General features: G+C 36.4%; 1 protein-coding gene across 3 annotated transcripts in view; it reads left to right on the forward strand.

Moving 5' to 3' along the window:
- Positions 1-19,879, forward strand: part of LOC135713169 (phosphatidylinositol 3-kinase catalytic subunit type 3-like) — a 116,950-nt gene that overhangs the window by 5,632 nt on the left and 91,439 nt on the right. For all 3 annotated transcript variants that reach the window (XM_065236281.1, XM_065236282.1, XM_065236283.1), the window contains exons 2-3: positions 13,568-13,756; positions 13,823-13,982. In XM_065236281.1, the coding sequence (XP_065092353.1) occupies positions 13,568-13,756; positions 13,823-13,982 (349 nt within the window). The remainder of the gene's footprint in view (positions 1-13,567; positions 13,757-13,822; positions 13,983-19,879) is intronic.

The raw sequence follows: 19,879 nt of genomic DNA on the forward strand, positions 1-19,879 counted from the left end.
TGGCCATCAATTATGTTGCCAAATCTCTGGGAAAATATCGTTGCTTCCAGAGTTTGAATATGCAACAATCACAGAAGCAGGTGCTCAAGAAAGTGACAGTTCACATCACAAAATACACTAAAAACAACATCAGCATAACGCTCGAAAATTCTACCACATTCAAGATTATCGATGAATAGTGTATGAAATCGGATAATATCGGCAGGTGCTTGTTATTATTCATTACGACTCGAATTTATCTTAAAAAATCGAAATTTTGAAGCAAATTTTATATAAATCCGTTATATGAAATGTAAAGGGGATTACTTTCATCCCCCTTGAATCAAACGGACAGTGTGTTTCCATCCTTTACCATCTTTTTATTCGAGACCACCCAAGTAACCAAAAGTTCTAATAAAAGGCTATTTGTGGCTTAAGCAGCTTTGTTGGTGGTGGTGGTCTATAGAATCATAAGCAACCTCATTTTTAAGTCGTTATAAGAACTTGAAAGTTCCGGTATCATAATTGAAAAGCATTCTAAGCAGTTTCTAGCGGAACTTGAACGGAACTTTTAGAAAATAAATTAAAAAAGGTTTTTGTCCTCTACACCTTCTATATTTAGTTCGCACTTTTATGAAAGTTATTTATAAAGGCAGGTATTAATGTGTATTGAATTATCAGCATTAGTAGTAGAATTGGAGCTGTTTAAAGAATTAAACCCACTCCTTCTGCGTGAGAGCCCCAGCACGAACTGCTGCGTCATCTGAGATATAATAAAGTGAGCTGCTGTCCCGCCTACTGTTGGAGTTTTCAGTGCCAGCTGACTGACTTGAATACGAAACACAACACCTTGATGAATTTTTCAATTGGTGTTTGCCCGCATGGTATTCCAACACACTTGTGGCGCAGTGGTTAGCAACCGTAGATCGCATGCCGAATACACGGGTTCGAATCCCGGAAATCACTTCTAATTTTTTATTTTTGGATAGGCCTTTTTAATAGAAACTAAACGATCGATTCAACCTCTGGTGGTGAATAGAAGTAAGAGAAAAAGAGTGTTGTATGCATAAATTGTTGCCTTGAGACATAGGAAGCGGAACACTTTTTTACTTTTCCTGATAAATTGATTCATCTGAGATGCTGCAAAACTTAATCTACAGTTGAAAAATTTAATTCTGTAATGTTTTTGAAAAGATCCTGCTGGTGTTCAGGAATATTTTTGTTGTGAAAAATGGAAAACTAAAAAATTGCCTTAGTGGTTATGATCTTCCGGATTTCTTGTGTGTGAATAGTTAAAGTGAAAATCAGTTCATTGCTTGTTTGCATCTCTGTTTTGTCAATTGGCTTAAGTGTGTCAACTTGGTGGGCTACAACAAAAGTCTTTGTTGTCTTTGGGAAATTCGACACTAGGTCGTATAAAAGCGTTTACTTTACTTTTCCCATAAGAAAAGCACGGCCCATTGTAGCATGTAATGGTAATTTGGGTGCTGTAAATCTAACAGCTCTGAAACTGAGAGAATTTGAGATGTAATTAAATATTATGCTATATGGTTACCCTCTTCAAAAATTGTAAACTATTGAAGGGGAAAAATCAGCCCTATTCAAAATTCGTCACATGCTCTTCGATTTATCCAACACTACACAAATTATTTGTTTATTATTAATTTATTATTAAATTAGTTGTTAAGACTTTATTTTGTTTTTCGTTTCTTGTTATTTTTCTTCCTCCGACCTATTCGAGTGATACCGGACATAAAATGAAAATAATATTTGCATCAGCCTAAATTAAATTTAAAACTACTATTTAAATTTTCCAGTCCGATGATGAACGACTGTTTTTTTTTACCAAAGCTGCTGCTTCAAAACGTGATTTCATATGATACAGTAATACACGGATACGAATTTTGTTGATTTAAATTAAAAATATAAATGTTTATACCCTAAATGTTTATATACTATATGAATTATTCAAAGTAAATTGAAAGCATGTTTAAAACTAAAATATTTATGTTGGAATTAAATTCAAAATCATGTTTATTTCAACAATATCGATATCAATTATATTTGACAGCATCTTTCACCGACGTGTTTGCCCCTCCTCATGGACACGGAGGTTGACGGTACTGAAGCAATGGGTTATGTTTAATTTCTTTAAATTTGCAACGATGATGATTTCGTATAGTGACACGTATCACCTTCTTAATGCTTCAGTATGCCTCTCACCAATGAAGTAATGATCTTCTAGTAAATTTTGCATATAATTTTATTATATTTTATTTTATTTAAGCATATTATTTTTGTTACAGTCAATTAGCATTAGCATACGATACAAGAGATTTAATATTACTTGCTCGTTTTTGCGTAAAATAATCAATATTTATTTTACTTGTAATAACCTTTGAAAAAAAATTTCAAGTTTTTTTTTGTGATTTGAAATTTTTTCCAGTTTGGTTAGAAGTTTCAAAGCTAACGCATGTCCACAGGCCTAATATAAAGATAAGCAGAAAAAGTGTATCCTGAAGAATGGTTGCATGCAGGGTTGCTCCACTCACTTGCTATAAAGGGTGTCCACGATGAAATTGCCACACACAAAATTGATTCGCAAAATTTGAGTTTTCATCCGATTGCCATCAAATTTTCAGGGATTGAGAAATAACTATTAAACTTCATTTTACCATTTTACTCGTATTTTATTTACAGTCCATACGCAAATGCCCGCACCTTGGCCTTAACCCCGGCCATAAGATTCTGCACAACCTGTGAATCAACCGTTTTTTGCATGTAAACCCATACTTTCTTCAGTTCCTCGACTGTCTTCACTACCTTAGGTCGTTTAAGAAGGTGCTGCTTCATAATCGCCCAGTACTTCTCGATGGGGCGGAGCTCCGGAGTGTTGGGAGGGTTGAACATTTTCGGCACGAAATTGACCTTATTGTCCGCATACCACTTCAGCACGTCCTTGGAGTAGTGGCATGAGGCCAAATCCGGCCAGAAGATTGTTGGGACGTTGTGGGCCTTCAGGAGAGGAAGCAGCCGCTTCTGGAGGCACTCTTTTATGTACACCTGTCCGTTCATCGTGTCCTGGGTCACGAAAGGTGCACTCCGCTTCCCGCACGTGCAGATGGCTTGCCAAACCAGGAATTTCTTCGCAAATTTGGACATCTTCTGAGTGCGGACATGCTCCGGAACGCTGAACTTATCCTTGGCCGTGAAAAACAGGTTGCCGGGGATCTGTTTGAAGTCGGCCTTCACATATGTTTCGTCGTCCATGATGCAGCATTCAACTTTCGTCAGCATGTTGATGTACAACTTCCTGGCACGGGTTTTGGCGGACTTGTTCTGCTTCTCGTCGCGATTAGGGGCCTTTTGTACCTTGAACGTTCGAAGCCCAGCCTTAGTTTTGGCCTTCTGGACAAAACTTCGGCTTAGGTGCAGCTTCTTAGCCACATCCCTAACGGAGGCGTTCGGATTTCGGTTGAAGGCCCCAACTACGCGGTTGTGATTTTTGGTGTTGTACGGAATACTTTTTCCTTCACTTCTGGGCTTCCGATCCGTGGTCAACCGTTCCTCGAACCGCTTAATTACTCGCGACACCGTGGAATTCGCGATTCCCAACGTTTTAGCGATGGAACGATGCGAGAGATCCTTGTTCTCGTGATGAATGCGCAAGATTTTATCACGCACGAGCTGTTCTTTCGACTCCATTTCCGCGAGTTTTGATCACATGACTTTAAAACTTGCAGGATGTAAATAATGCACTAAGAACTAAATCCTCCCAAATTTTCATTAAATTCTACCCAACGGTTAAAAAGTTAGAGCAATTTCATAGTGTGGCAATTTCATCGTGGACACCCTTTAGATGAGTGATTTTCGGAGTTTTGAATTCGTTAGATGTTGTAATGGAGATTTGTGTTGTTGGATGCGGGAGAAGATTGGAGGGCGGGCGTTTGACGCATAGAAACTGTCAATTTCGCTTTCAGAGTGTTGCAGTCAGCGGTTTTATGATTCGTGAGCGCTCGCGATTCGTAGAATCGTTGATTATGACTGCAAGTGGATTTGGCAGGTTTTGTGTGTCGGATGCTTGCTTTTTGGTCTCTTCTTGTGTCTAAAATGTGCGGAGTATGATTATAGCGTCTAATGGTTTTGAGATTCCTGGTTGCGTGAAATATATTTGTGAGAATATCTTTTTGAGATTGTAGTAGTCACGTTTTGTTTGTAGTTTATATTTTATTTCTTTCATGTAATTATCGTAAATAATATTTATTCAATAATAGATTGTTCATCCATATATTCGTACTTTGACGCGAAGCGCTGTGGATTATGAGATGCTCGATGACCCTGGAGGTATCGATTTTGCTTACTGAGCAGAAAATCATGGATTTAACTCCAAGCTCCACAGCACAATAAATCGCTACCATCATTTGTATATTTGATATTGAATATTAACCTCCAGTCCTGTATTGTCGCGAAGCGTTATGGTTCTAAGATGCTCAATGACCCTGGAGGGATCGTTTTTGCTTACTGAGCAATCCCAAGCTCTCCGTCATGACTCTTAAAATTCATGATAACTAAACAAAATGAATATGTTCTTTCGATAGCCGGCTATCAAAAGATTAAATAAACAACAAATAAATAATACATACTTCTGGTTGCATCGCCAACTTGAGGAGAATCCAAAGCGAATACCCTACTCAACCCTCCAACTCCGTAGCACTTATGAGGGTGTCGCTAAGTCGGTGGCCTGGCCAAGTGGGAACGGTTGGCGGTGATAAAGGTGCAGAAGATGGTAGTTCTTTCGCTGGCCATTTCGCAGGATCTGGTAGTGGCCGATGAGATTAAGAGCTTGACGGAGCTGGTGAATAATGAACATTCAGGCGTTGTTACTGGCCCCTGGATGAAGGGCTGATGTCTGCAAATGGATATAATTGCATCCGGATCATGTGATGGCGATAATGCAAATAAAAGCGCACGATTGGTGATTTAAGCTAATCGCGCACTTTTGTTTGTTTCATCGCGCATTCGAAAATAATTTATATTAATAAATAGAAAAGCATGCTAAACATTAAATACGTTTAAAATAAACTTGAAAATCATGTTTCGAATAAAAACTACAAGGGACAGCCCAATGGGGTTGCACGAACAGTTGACGTAGGACTACACACCAAATTTAAATCACTGGAAATCAGCAAAATTTTACTGATTTTGGACTTGACGAAAGATCAGCAAACCTTCCAGCAAAATAATGTTGCTGAAACTTCCAGCAATTAGAACTTCTGTCAAAATGACAACGTTTTACTGAATTTTCAGTAAATCTGTTATGTATTGCTGAAGCTGCCGCACAAATGTAAATGACAGCGTTTAACTGATTTTCCAGCAAATTTCAACGAAATATTACTGAAACAACAGTAAATTTAATTATATTCGTTTCTACTGATTCTTCAGCAAGTTTCAGCTTCATAGTTCGGAACCAGCTGTCAAATTATTGTAATTTCTTTTTAATCACAATCACACAAAAAACACATTTAAAAGTACGATACAGCAAATCACAATTTTATTCGTTGGCAATTAGTAAATTTCAGAGTACTTTTTTATCCGCGGGGCCCGTGGGGCAATTTTACATGTGCACGAAAATCAACTTTCCTGCTATCCTACAATTATAAGCTTGCAAAAAAAAAAAAAAACACTGGAGCCTGCAAAAACATAATTTATAACTAAAAAATCAACTTACAAAACAATTTCTCGGCATCCCAGTTGTCTATCGCTTTCGACAACAATTTTCATTGCTCCATGTATACACGAAACTTTATAATATCTCATAGTTAAAAAAAAAACAAAAACGTACCGTGCCTGGAAGCACGGCAACGAAAAAACGCCAATGAAAAATAAAATTTGAAGTAGATAGTGTAGGCAAGCTTTTCCCGACTGTCATTAGGAATTCAATTTACTGATTATCAGCAAATACTCTGACATTCGTCTGTTTGCTGGGTGTCGGCAATGCCAAAAATATTAATTCTGAATTCCAGTAAAATATTATTATGCTGAACCCATTTCAGCAAACTGTTTTGCTGAAACTCAAAATATAAATTTGGTGTGTACGCTCACATATGTTAACTATTTTTAAAGAACGTTATTTAAAATTCCCGATATTATTATGACATCCGTGAATTTCTTCAGAAGTGTAATAATTGGTCAGTGTCCATTTTCCGTTTGATACTAATAAGATTCTTTTTCAGTTCATGTGTAATTATTCTTGTGTTAGTAAATATTCCAAACTACATCTTTCTTTGAAAATTGTGGTAGTCCTGAAAATGGCAGTTGGCTTGTGGCTTTAAAAAGAGCCGCTTTGATGTTGCATGGCCCTCAAAAGGACTGTTTCTGGTTCCTCTATATATGCTTTTCGATCAACATCCGAGTCCCCTCTTTTTTATATATTCTGCACAAAGTATGCTGTGCAGAATATGTTAAAAGGGAGGGACTTTGGATGTATTTTTTTGTGCAGAATATGTAAAAAGGGAGGGACTTTGAATGTTAATCTAAATGCATATATAGAGCTACCAGACAAGTTTTGCACTGCACTGCCCTCTGTGAAAAATTAACGGAGTGAACAATTGCGTAGTTTCAAACAACAGCCAGTGATGGAAAATCAATGCAGAAGCTTGACAAAATGGTTAATTATCAAAATCAACTCTTTGGTGGTAAAATTAATATTGGCGACTAGAGGCGAACCAGCCTCAGGCTGAAAGCCTCCTAAATAAAGATAAATCAATCAATCAATCAATATTGGCGCCCCGAAAAAGACGGTTTTGTGTGAATTTTGATCAGGCGGGTTTTGCTTCTAGAAAATTTATGAAAATTAACTCTTTAAGAGGAATTATTTGTGTCGCCCTGAAAAGTACGCTTTTGGTTTAATACTCATCGTTTAATGCTGCTCGGTCAGACGTCGGTTGCACCTATTTGGTCAGAACCCGTTATCCAGGTTGCGATTCGTGAACTCGAAGCACCCATATTCTTCATCGAACTCTGACGAAATCCACCTCAACATCTCGACACTGAGCGCACATAAGGGCCAATGTTTTTTAGAAAATTTCCCTAATTCAAAGTCTATCCATGCAAGCCACTATAGCTATCGGATAGGGGGACTCTCCCTCTACACAATCATTGCGATATTTTACTTGAGCGAGTTTTCATCTTCGAGAAATTTCCGGGTAAAATCATTGTTTACGTTTGCGACATTGGCCCTTATGAAAGAGCAGCAGAGAGTTCACAGAGTCATGTGATAGATAGAGATGTGACCCGATATATTAGAGATGTGATCGATAAAAGACGACCCAAGTAACCATAGGCCTGTTATTTTGTCTTTTTGACTATATACAGCTGAACGGCTATACAAGTGTTTGCAAGTTCTGATGAAACCCGTATGTAGCCAAAAAGGCGAAATAACGTGCCTATGGTTACTTGGGGATATTATTCATTTTAAAGATTTAAACGCGATTATTTCGGATAAAATAAATTTGCATGGATATAAATCAATCCATCAAACTAAAAGGTATTTTTGGATAAAAATTGAATAAATCTGGGACTTTCGTCCCCCTCCAAAAAACCTTATTTTCTGATTCTGAAATCTTACAACATATTTAACATTTTGAGCAAGTCTAACGCCACGGATACACTTGTATGACAAACTATGAGCATGAGCATTATTTGTATAATAACACTCATGCTTATCCATGGTCATACTTGTACACTCAGGTCTTTTTTACACGAGGGATATGTATCGTGTAAAAAAACCATTTGATTACCTATAGCTTGAAACGGATAATATGATTAGAATCAAGTCGATAGGTTGTATCATTGTCGAGAAATCGTTAAAAACGTACCGTGTAAAAAAACCGCGTAAAAAAACCGTGTAAAAAAAGACCAGTGTATAGTGCTCATAATTCATAATACAAATAATTCTCATGCTCATAGCTTTTCATACAAATGTATCCGGGGCATAACGCTCTTCGAATACAGAGTTACGAGAAAATGCTATACATAAAGCTCAAGTGCTTTATTAGCTAGAGAAAGTTCTGAAGAGGATAGATTGATAGTTCCGTTAGAGTACGCCAGCGCTGAAAATTGAACAGAAGTTGAAATTGAGTGAAGGGTCATTGATGCGACAATACTAATCAAATGCACACTCCTTTGCCTAGCTCACTTGATGGTAAGGTATTTACACAGGCAAGTGCGCGTTTGACTTGCTCATATACTGTCTGTGGCGGGGGGTTGTTTGCACTAAAGAATAGTAAATATATTTTACAAAAATTTCTGCTTTACTTAATACTTGAAACTCAATATAATTATTCACTTCATTTTAGTCTAAGAGACTAAAATGAAGTGAATAATTATATTGAGTTTCAAGCATTTAGTAAAGCAGAGATTTTTGTAAAATATATTCCATTATTTGATTTTTAGGGTGATGGCCACATTACCCCTATGGCGAAACTGGCTCACTTTAAAACGCAAACCGGTTGGACATGAGTGTTTCCGATTTGAATGAAACATTTTTCACGTGTTCGCTGCTACTAATGGTTGCATTTTTCATTTAAATATGATTTTTTCCTCTAGAGTAACTTTTGAAAAGGGCGTATAAAAAATGGATTATTTTTTTTCAAAAAATCATAACTTGAAAACTATTGATCTGATCAAAATGGCATATGAGAAAAAGTTTTAGGTAGTTAAATTATCTTTGCGGAACAAATACACTGAAAACTTAGTAAATTAGTATTTAAAAAACGTAAAACGATGATTATCTCAAAACACCCCCCCTTCGATCTTTATAATTTTTTTTTTCAAGAAAACTGAAAAAAATGCCCTTATATTTGGTGAAGAGTGTATGCTGGTAACTTTGTTAAAAAAATCTATAATTTTTGAAATTTCTGTTGGTTTTTACAAGTTGGTAAAATTGCATATTTTTTAGTAAAATAATAATTTATTTGGATTCTACGCATAATTTTCAAAAACTTTGCATATAAAAACTTTTTTCCTAAGTCCAGCCGTTCTCAAGTTAATGCAATTTAAAAAAAATAATTATAATAATTTTCTACATTTTGGGCCATTTTCAAATGTTAGTCGTGATGTCCAGCAACGAGATGTTTTTCCATGAATATATATTAAAAAACAAACAATTCATTCTCAAATATGGTAGCTGTCAGACTTACCCGTTTCTATTTAGACGCAGCGGAAAAGAAACAAGTTTATAAGTAAATACTCTCAAATATACCCAAATAATCAACAAACCCACTCATGTGCCTTTTTTCTGTCCTCTGCTAGTTGTATACCTGGATAGAATTGTGTATGTCATAACAGAGGCTCAAAACATACACAGGAAAACAAATATGTTATTAAACCTGTAATTGAGATAAATTCTCTAGGTACTTCTCTGACGTATACCATATTGTGCCTTAAGAGCTCATCCCGCGATATCACAACTACATAAAAAGGCACCCCGTGGAGGCTTCTTACACTCACACTTAAAAAAGTTTGCTATAATCAATTGTACCTAATGAAGATAGGTATAATGTCAACATTGTAATTATTCTGCTACATATATATATATATATATATATATATGGGACGTTCTTCACCTGTTCCATTCAGTTCATCTCTCTTAGCGTTTCAAGTTAAAAAGCAAGTAGTTTTTTACTTTGACTATATGTTTTTAGTATTATTTAGTATATATATATATATATATATGGGACGTTCTTCACCTGTTCCATTCAGTTCATCTCTCTTAGCGTTTCAAGTTAAAAAGCAAGTAGTTTTTTAATTTGACTTTATGTTTTTAGTATTACTTCTACGTGAAGTCAACAATTTACATAGTTGAAGATGCTAATTTCAAATAACAGACTGTAGTGGTAATTTTTATACGATAGATGGAGTAGATGAAAGCATAGAGTTGATAGTTCCGTTAGAGTACGGCAGTGTGAAGATTGTATATAGATATTAGACAAGCGAGCTAGGACAACTTTTAAGGAAGGCACAAATCGGTTTTTTCATCTCTCTTTACCAAACTCCCCCTTTGGAGAGGGATGGTGAGGGTGGTGTAAATCGTTGACTTCACGTAGAAGTAATACTAAAAACATATAGTCAAAGTACATAACTCTGGATGGGAGCATACCATCAATTACTGTCAATGGTCGAAAGGTACAGTAGCAGCACCTACCCCACCCGTGTCCCCTCGAGATCGTCAAGTCGACGATGACAGGAGCACATATCGTGGTAGGGGTAAACAATAGTTGCAATTTCCAAACCTACGACTGGATGCCTTCCTTCAAATAACAACTGAAGTGCGGTAAAAAATCGGTAGAACTGTTTCAAACACACAGTTGGTACATGAGCGGGTCGGTCTTCATCTCTTTTTGCCAGTGGTGGCGGGGGGGGGGGACACCCCCCACCATCCCTCTCCAAAGGGGGAGTTTGGTAAAGAGAGATGAAAAAACCGATTTGTGCCTTCCTTAAAAGTTGTCCTAGCTCGCTTGTCTAATATCTATATACAATCTTCACACTGCCGTACTCTAACGGAACTATCAACTCTAGGTTTTTACGATGGATAACAATTTCAAGTGTTGTAAACCTCTACCTAAATCAAAAAAGTGTTGTTCAGATACAAGAAACTTGTCAGATGGAGTAATAGAAAAATTAAAATGTTTTTTTTTTGTAAAATACCTCTGGATAGTTCTTTGAAAATTTGTAGTAGATGTCGTCTTCAAGTTTACCGTTTGCCATCAAACAAAACGCCTTCGAATGACGGAATGCAGCAAGATCTGGAACAACCTTCTACCAGTGGTGTACGCTCAACAGCACCCATAGATATCGAGAGTGAATCCATTGTGAATATCATCCCATCGGTTACGTCTCTGGCTTCATGGACTTCAGCAGATTCTGTTGTTAATAGAATCAGTTTGTCCCATAATATTGAGACATTCAACCAAGGCATCATGGGTATCCATGTATCACCGATTACGACAAAGAGGCTGAGAAGCGCGTGTTATCCTCAACAGAAAACCAAAGAAATCATGGATGGGGTTAAGCGACACATATTTGATCTTTCGGAAGATGATGACCAAGGAATCCTCAACGCCAAGGCTAAGGATTACGATGAAATGATGAGCCAACTAAAGGAAAAATACGCATATCCGGAATGCACTCGAGAAGAAAAGACACAAGTATTATCCGTATTACCGAAATCTTGGCCTGTACAAAGAATCATGGATGAATTCGGTGTCAACAGATATACTGCAGCACAGGTAAGATTTATATTTTTTTTAAACACTATAAAGGAAAAATTAAAAATAATTTTCATTTTCTTTCTTCCCAGGTAAAAGATTTGGTCGCCGAAGATGGAATATTAAGTTCCCCTCGTTCCAAAGCAGGACATGGACTGAGAGCAGAGCTAGTAGATACAGTTGTGAAATTCTACGAAGATGACGATATAAGTAGAGTTATGCCGGGCCAAAGAGATTATGTCTCTGTAGTGACGGGTGGTGTACGCCAGGTAATACAAAAACGTCAAATTTTACGGAAACCCATAAAGATATCAATATTAGCTTTAGCTCATTTGCAGTCTTACGGCCAAAAAATTGTAAACTTCTTAGTAAATCAGGATCTCATAATGTTTGTGTATGTACGATTCACGAAAATGTTAATCTAATGTTGAACAGCCTGAAAAAAGATCGCATATTGTGTGATCGCACTATCTATATGGAACAACTTCTTTGCGATTTACAATCTAGAACAGACTTTTGCCATCTTCGAACGTGCATGAATTGTCACGATACGTCATTATCCGAAACAAAATTATTAGAAATACTGGAAGAGAAACAAATATTAGAAGTGTCATTTGAACAGTGGACTACGACAGATAGGTGTAATATTGAGTTGAAAACTTTGCCTTCCGAAGATTTTTCATTTTTCTTTACGGAAAAGTTAGACAAATTAATATATCACGATTTTATAAAAAAAAATAAGCAGGCAGAATTCTTAAAAACAAAAAAACTAACACTAGAAGTCGTTGTTATTTGCGACTTTTCTAAAAACTACACATTTGTTCTGCAAGATGAGGTTCAAAGCTATCATTGGAATAATTCTCAATGTACAATTCATCCATTTGTCGTTTATTTTAATGATAATGGTACACTAAACCATTTAAGTTTTGTGGTTATTTCCGACACTTTTTAAAGCATGACACAGTAGCAGTTCAGTTGTTTATCTCAAAATTATTAGAATTTTTAAAGTCGCAAATAACAGTCCAAAAGTGTATTTTTATGTTAGATGGAGCAGCATCACAATACAAAAACATAAAAAAATTGCTAGCCTTTGTTGATTTAAAGATAAGCATAATGTAGAAATTGAATGGCATTTTTTGCAACTTCACACGGCAAAGGTCGGCGGTACCCTTAAGAGAATGGCAACCAGAGCAAGTTTAACTAAGCAACACGAGCACCCTATAACGAACCCTAAACAACTGTACGACTGGGCAAATAGTCGTAAAGAAGATCTTCAAACAAAAATGTCATTTGTTGAAGAATACAAAAAGGCTGACACGGAATTTGATCCAATTTTTAAGAAAGTGAAACCAATTCCTGGAACTCGAAAATATCATTGCTATATTCCAGTTTCAAACAACCAAATTGTAGTAAAAATATTCTCTAATTCAAACGATACACCCAAATTATTCAATGTATTCAAATAATATGAGTTGTAAAATAAAATAATAAATATATACTGTTTCTTATCTCAACAAATCTTTCATTTGACCACATCATCGTGCTTCTCTTCCGCTGCCTCTAGATAGAAACGGGTAAGTCTGACAGCTACCATATCTGAGAATGAATTGTTTGTTTTTTAATATACAATCATGAAAAAAAATCTCGTTGCTGGACATCTCAACGAACATTTGAAAATGGCTTAAAATGTTGAAAATTGTTATAATTATATTTCTTTAATTCGCATTAACTTGAGAACGGCTGGACTTAGGAAAAAAGTTTATATAAGCAAAGTTACCGAAAATTATGCGTAGAATCCAAATAAATTATTTTTTTACTAAAAATATGCATTTTCATCAACTTGTAAAAATCAACAAAAATTAAAAAAATATAGATATCTTTTTAAGAAAGTTACCAGCATACACTTTTCACGAAATTAAAAAAAAAGATCGAAGGGGGGGTGTTTTGAGATAATCATCGTTTTACGTTTTTTAAATACTAATTTACGAAGTTTTGTCTTTCAGTGTATTTTTTCCGCAAAGATAATTTAATAACCTAAAACTTTTTCTCATATGCCATTTTCATCAGATCAATTGTTTTCAAGTTATGATTTTTTGAAAAAAAAATTAATCCATTTTTTATACGCCCTTTTCAAAAGTTACTCTGGAGGAAAAAATCATATTTAAATGAAAAATGTAACCATTAGTAGCAGCGAACACGTGAGCAATGTTTCATTCAAATCAGAAGAGGTCGAGACAAAATTGACATTTTTTTTAACGATTTGAGCTGGAAATGCTCAATAGCGTCTCATTCTAATATTTTATTTTGTGAACTCTCCACAGAGGAACCCTGGAAGGAGAACGACAAGCGCAGCCATATGAAAAATTATTGCAACAGCCAATTCTCAAGTTTTCCGGACTTAATTCGGAAAAGTGCCCTCCACTTAAAGTAAGTGTTCAAATATACGACGATGGTAGAAGGGTTGGTCTTCCGGTTACCTCTTCCTATAAGAGCTTCTTGACTAGATGGAGGTACGTAATTTCTGCGGTTATTTTCCTTAGCATAAAACCCAGCACCTACAAATCTGTTCATTCCAGCTGGAACGAATGGCTGACATTGCCAGTGCTATTCAGTGACCTGTCTCGTCGTTCGGTACTGGCAATAACAATATATGACTGTGTATGGAGTTATAATGATGCAACAATTGTTGGTGGTACATCTATATCTTTGTTTGGAAAAACAGGAGTATTCCGTCAGGTATTGCCAATTCAGAAATAAATTATATCCCACTGCATCTGCAACTGGTTTAATCCTATCCTTCCCATGATACTACAGGTGATCCACAACTTTTCGGTCCGTCTTATGTTTGTCAATCGATTTAAGCTTCTCGGTGTGCTAATTAATCTTGTCTATATTTATTCTTTAGAATTCAACTGAGCCACTATCGAAAAACAATTAAAATAGTATTGATAACTTTTTTTTAATGGATTCGACCTTTTTGGATATCTTTTTTTGCATCTCAAAACAACAACAAAAAACCTTTTGGGAAGGAAGGGTTACGACTTAAATGGAGGTGAAGAAATTTGGCCCTTAGTGGTTAACAATTTCGCTGTTAACCATTCGGCGGTGTGCCCTTGGTGGTTTGGACTGTAGATACTATAGATTCCATAGATAAACGAAGACAAAGTAGAATGTAGCCAAACGAACTGTCAGTTAGTGTAGCCAAACGAGCATGACGTCATCATGGTGTTTTTTGCGGGAGAAGTATTGTAATATTATGAGCACAAAATGCATTCCCCTGTCCAAGGATGAGGGACTTGATGATGATTTGTCAAGTGCCGCTATGATTTTTTTTTACAATTTGTTAAATTTGTAGTTTTTCTCCAGTTCATTGATTTGAAAGGTTCATGCGAGTTAATTTCACGGAGCCGTAAATTGTAGTTTTATCATAATTTTAATATTAGCATAAAATAAAATAGTAATTTTAAATTCGCTTTTGTAATGCTAAGGTAAATAGTTTACTTTGAGTGTAAAGTTAATTTATATGAAAGTTCTAACAGTTTTTTTTTGCACTTCGAAACTTGACGGGTCATACCTCAACATAGTAGCAGTGACAGTGTCGCATGTCCTAACAACAACTGCCTGCGAGGGGCCGACAGAGCTGAATACGGGTCAATACTAACAAAACTCTAACATGACCCCGAAACTAACGTTCATCCATTGCACTAATAGTTATAATGTAGTTGTACTTTCCTAATAACCCATCTATCACAGACAAACAGACATAACGCTCGGTTGGACAGGTTGTTCATCGGATACGCATTTGACGGTCAATTTGAGTGTTTTTGGTTGGTGGTGCCGCCACCTGTGACGCGCACGGTCGGTTCCCTTGCGTCTGACGCCATCTGTTCAGCGTACTATCCATCACATGATACTCAACAGATGGCGGTAGTGTTTTAGTTACTAAGTTTTGTGGAGAGAAATATTAAATGTGTTATTTCTGTTTGTCTGTGCATCTATGTTTCTTTTTCGTTGTGTGTGTGTGTGGGGGGGGGGGGGTTAATGTAACCAATACTAATACCTTTCTCTCTGTTCTTTTATTCGTTTTCTATATCCCTTCACCATCACCCCATATCCCATCATTTTGACGAGAGATGACTTACTTGCATGGTGCATGCCCAAGTCGTACTACAGGATAATATGCTGAGCGTGGTTCTATCACAAATCGATAGAGCTGAGGAATAATGAGGTAAATACTACACAGTATTTTAAAGGAGCCAACTCTAAGCAGGTAATAATAGCAATTAATAATCAAACAACCATTAAAAGGTAAGAATGAATTTATTTATTTTAAATACAGTAATGACCCGATTTTGTCAGCCCCTCCGCGCTTCAGACTTTTTTCTTTCAATAAGTTCACATAATTATAAATCTAAATTTTTCTCATTCGTCATTCGTTAAGAGGGATATTTAAAGTATACTTTGGTGCAATAGGTTCAAGAAGATTACTGAAAAAGGGCATGTGTTTTGTAGAACATTGGAAAACATTTTCAAAAAAGGGGGCTGACAAAATCGGGACATTACTGTATTCCATTTACATTTACATGATTTATCATATATTTCCGGAGAGCTTCGAGGTTGGAGCGTAGTTGCTTTTGTAGATGGGCACGTCATTTGTCGGTTTCTCGCGAATTGGGGCTCAGTCTGGAAAAACTAATAACACAAACAGGTAGAGGAATAGTTCCTCTATGATTTGGTATAGTTTGTTTGCAGGAATGTTCTTTTGTTCGCGGGAGACCGACGATTGACGTGTTTGTTTGCAGGGGCGATTGCGCCCAGATCTCGGGGTTCTCCGGATTTATGGTCGTAATCTAATACACACAGTTGATCACAATACGAGCCTAAAAGCTGCAGTGACCTAGTGAGCACCATAGCTCGAGTCGTCTGAAAGTTTTGTGTATCGCATGGAGAGCCCAACCGAGATGCTAGCCTATTAAGACTGCAGTTGGTCAACTCTCGAAAAAAAAAATGAGCACAAAATGCATTCCACACTCCACATTCCGATTCATTTCGCGTAAAACGGAAGAAGGGAATAAAACGCAAACCACTCCTCGAATCATTGTTGCAAAGGTTTGCTTTACACTTAATTTTGAACTTTTGCGCAGGAAACAAAACAAAACAAAACTGCACAACGAAGAGCTCTATGGTGGCATGAACATTGTTCACGGATGCTAGTAAGATCATTTATTTTTCATGGTTGCTAAAACAACTTTTTGTACCTCCGCTTATCTATGGAATCTATAATATCTATAGTTTGGTCTACTGCGTGGTTTGCCGTTGTGCTGATTGTAGTATGCTGTTTAATATGTTCCAGATGATACGATTCCGCAGCCTTCCTTATTTTTTAAACTAATCAATTCAGGCATAACATTTGATAACGGCACAAAAGCCCCTCCCCTTGGTTAGTTTTTGCACCTTGCTGTTGGTAGGCGGGCTTAATTTTATGCTTTTTAGTGGAGTGTTGGAGACGGTAGGTTTATGGCCGGCGTTGCTTGCTCATGCCGCGAAGAATGGCGTCATGGGCAGGCAATGGGTATTACTAAGTTTCCCCTCTCTGATAAACCACTGCATGAGAGAACCAAAGATCTAGTCTAGCAGTGATAGTATCACACTTGTTACTCCTTTGATCGAGAGCCGCGTCGTAGTACGCTTACGTAAAGGCACTGACGTTGGGTGTGATACTGGCGGGTTTTGCCGCAAATCACTCTTATTTTATTTATTTTTACACAGATAGATTTATTTGGGTTACAATGTTAAACACCAGTTTTGTACATGGTATTGTAACTAATCTTATATGTGCTTCATTTTTATTTGGGATAAGTGTTTGAACTATGACTCGGGATTTCCACTGCGGTGTGCTTCTATTGTGACATACTCATATGTATTTTTGTGGTGCGACATAGTGGAAACGTGAGAGCGTAATTGGAACATTTACCCTATACAATATACAATTTAAAATTAGCTTGGAAACTAACGTCAAAGTGAAGCATTTTAGTCACTTGAAGGTGTCACCTGGGACGAACAAAGATATAATTAATATATGTCAAAGCCAGAAGTATTTGAAACACGTTAAATTTTAGTTTAAAAGCATGGGTTATGATTGTGTAGGAAGATTAGAGATTTCAGTTATTAACTAAATAATCATCAAATGAACTTCAATTAGAGTAGAGAATTCAGAAAGTTAATTAACATAAGAGATAGGATGCGGGGGGCCCGCTTAGGGAGGCAACTAGCTTTTAGAGTTGTATAATAAATCTTTCTATTTAGTATATTTGTTAATTACAGGCATTGTCAATAGCAATCATATCTTCAATCAGGCGCTTACGAATAAGTGAAGTTTTAGGAAAGGTGTTAAATATGTTGGTAGATTTGAAATAAGAATTAGGCGTTGTGCTTTAGTTTTCGGTAAGGTATGATGTGTCAACTAAACTCTTTTGAGCAAATTTTCAAAAATCAAATGTATTGAGTGAAACAGCAAAAAAGAGGTTATCTTCCATTTAATTCCACTTAATTAATTTTGGTATCCTTGACAGATACGTATTTCTACTACAATGTGCAGTCTTCATCAGTGTCATTCCCACTAAAGAACTTATCAAAATCTAACCCCCTTAAGTGCTCATCCCCTAGGTAAAAAAGTCAAGATCATAGGTATAAAAATGAAACTACAATGTGTTGAATCGAGACCTACCTAACTAATAAAAACCAAAGATTTAAGTAAGCTAAAGGTGAAAAATTTATACAACTCTCTAATAAGGAAAATCCCCAAAGGCTTGGTAGCCATCATAATGAAGTAATGAAAATGAGTTGTTAACAGAATTCTAAATAAAACTGCAAAAAAGAGGTTATCTTCCATTTAATTGCACTTAATTAATGTTGGTATCCATGACAGATACGTATTTCAACTACAATGTGCATCAAGAAAAAGGTTCGACAAATTTAAAAGAAGAAATCTCGATAACTTTTTCAGAGGGACGGACGTGTCGGCTTTTGGGGGCGGTGCGTTTGATCGTCGATTTGGCGTGGCTGGTGGCTCGACCACGCATACTAGCACTATCATCGGATAGATACATTTTCCTTTACCTGTGGTGGTGTTGGTGGGCGTGTGCGAGCTACCAGTTCCGCCGGATCGACGATCGGATGCATTGTTTGCAGGAGCTGATGCGTCTCTTTGAAAGAGTAATCAAGAAATAACCATATTATCCTATAATTGATATTACTATTTATATATATATATATCAATGAAATTAGTCATGGTAGAGTAACAGAACGAGTTTAAAAACAAATGGGGAAGGACAATAGACACAAGTTGACACAATACACGAGACAAGTTAATACACAAGACAAAATGACAAAATAAGTGACGACAGAAGACAAGACTGGGACAAAAATAAACCTTAAAAAAATAACAAGTAGGCGTAATTATATTATTAAAACTATTTGGATCAACATAAAAACCCCTGGGCTTTGGCAAAACCTTGAGGTAGTTTAATTAGGCTACCATGTCCCAGGGCTGATCTGGATCTTTACCACATTGGAAAGATGCACACTAGGGTGCTTCATTCTGAAAAAAGTGATGAATTTCTGATGGGCCACCCTCCAGTTCGATTCATAGCCCCAAAATATGAACCTGTGCAAAAATTGGTAAAGATTGATGAAGGTTTAGAGGTCGCGCCAATGATTTGAAATTTGTATGGGAATTACTATGGAAGAATTTAAAAAATCGCTTATATCGCTATAACTTTGCTTCTACTTGTCCAAATGTCGAAAAAATTTAGTATGTTATTGCTATGGCAATAAACAAAAAGCCTACAGTTGCTACGCTCAGTTTTGCAGCGTATCAAGAATTATAAAAATGTGAAAAAATGGCAAAATAGGGTAAATTGACAGATGAATATGTACAAGGCAACAACGCCAATTTCATCGCAACAACAACAGGCTTGTTGATCATTGTCATGACAACCACATATTTTTTTTTTCAACGTTTGGACAACTACAACCAAAGTTAGAGCAATGTAAACGAAAATCAATAATTTCCCATACTAATTCACCAAAATCTCCATACAAAATCCAAATCATTGGCGCGACCTCTAAACCTTCATCAATCTTTACCATTTTTTGCACAGGTTCATATTTTGGGGCTATGAATCGAACTGGAGGGTGGCCTATCAAAAATTCATCACTTTTTTCAAAATGAAACACCCTAATGCACACTAGTGTTGACAGATCAGTGTTGATGCTTACCAAAAGTGCATTTGAACCCGCTTATAAAAGCATATTAACAGATTAATCATCACCGTACATTGTTTATTGCTCTGTACTAATAATAATAAATGATTAAGCACAGCATTTGATATTTTAGTAGAAATGCTGGATTTAGTCGTAGTGGAAATCATTTGTTTTTTTAATCCATTCTTTATTGAATTGGATTCATTTCTATAGGTATGCACGTTTGGAAAGTATCATCACAAAGGTTCTGCACTCGGTCTACAGCTTGTGGATGGGAAGCGTTGTGTTTGTTCTTGTTTTTTTTTTTATCTATTTATAGAGTCAATTCTTAGAAATACGAAGCGAAAGACAAATCAAGCATTAAGCAC

The sequence above is a fragment of the Ochlerotatus camptorhynchus genome, unplaced genomic scaffold (assembly GCF_037179485.1).
Source record: "Ochlerotatus camptorhynchus isolate MF236.1 unplaced genomic scaffold, CSIRO-AGI_Acam_v1.1 ptg000541l, whole genome shotgun sequence".
NCBI classification, from domain to species: Eukaryota; Metazoa; Arthropoda; class Insecta; order Diptera; family Culicidae; genus Ochlerotatus; species Ochlerotatus camptorhynchus.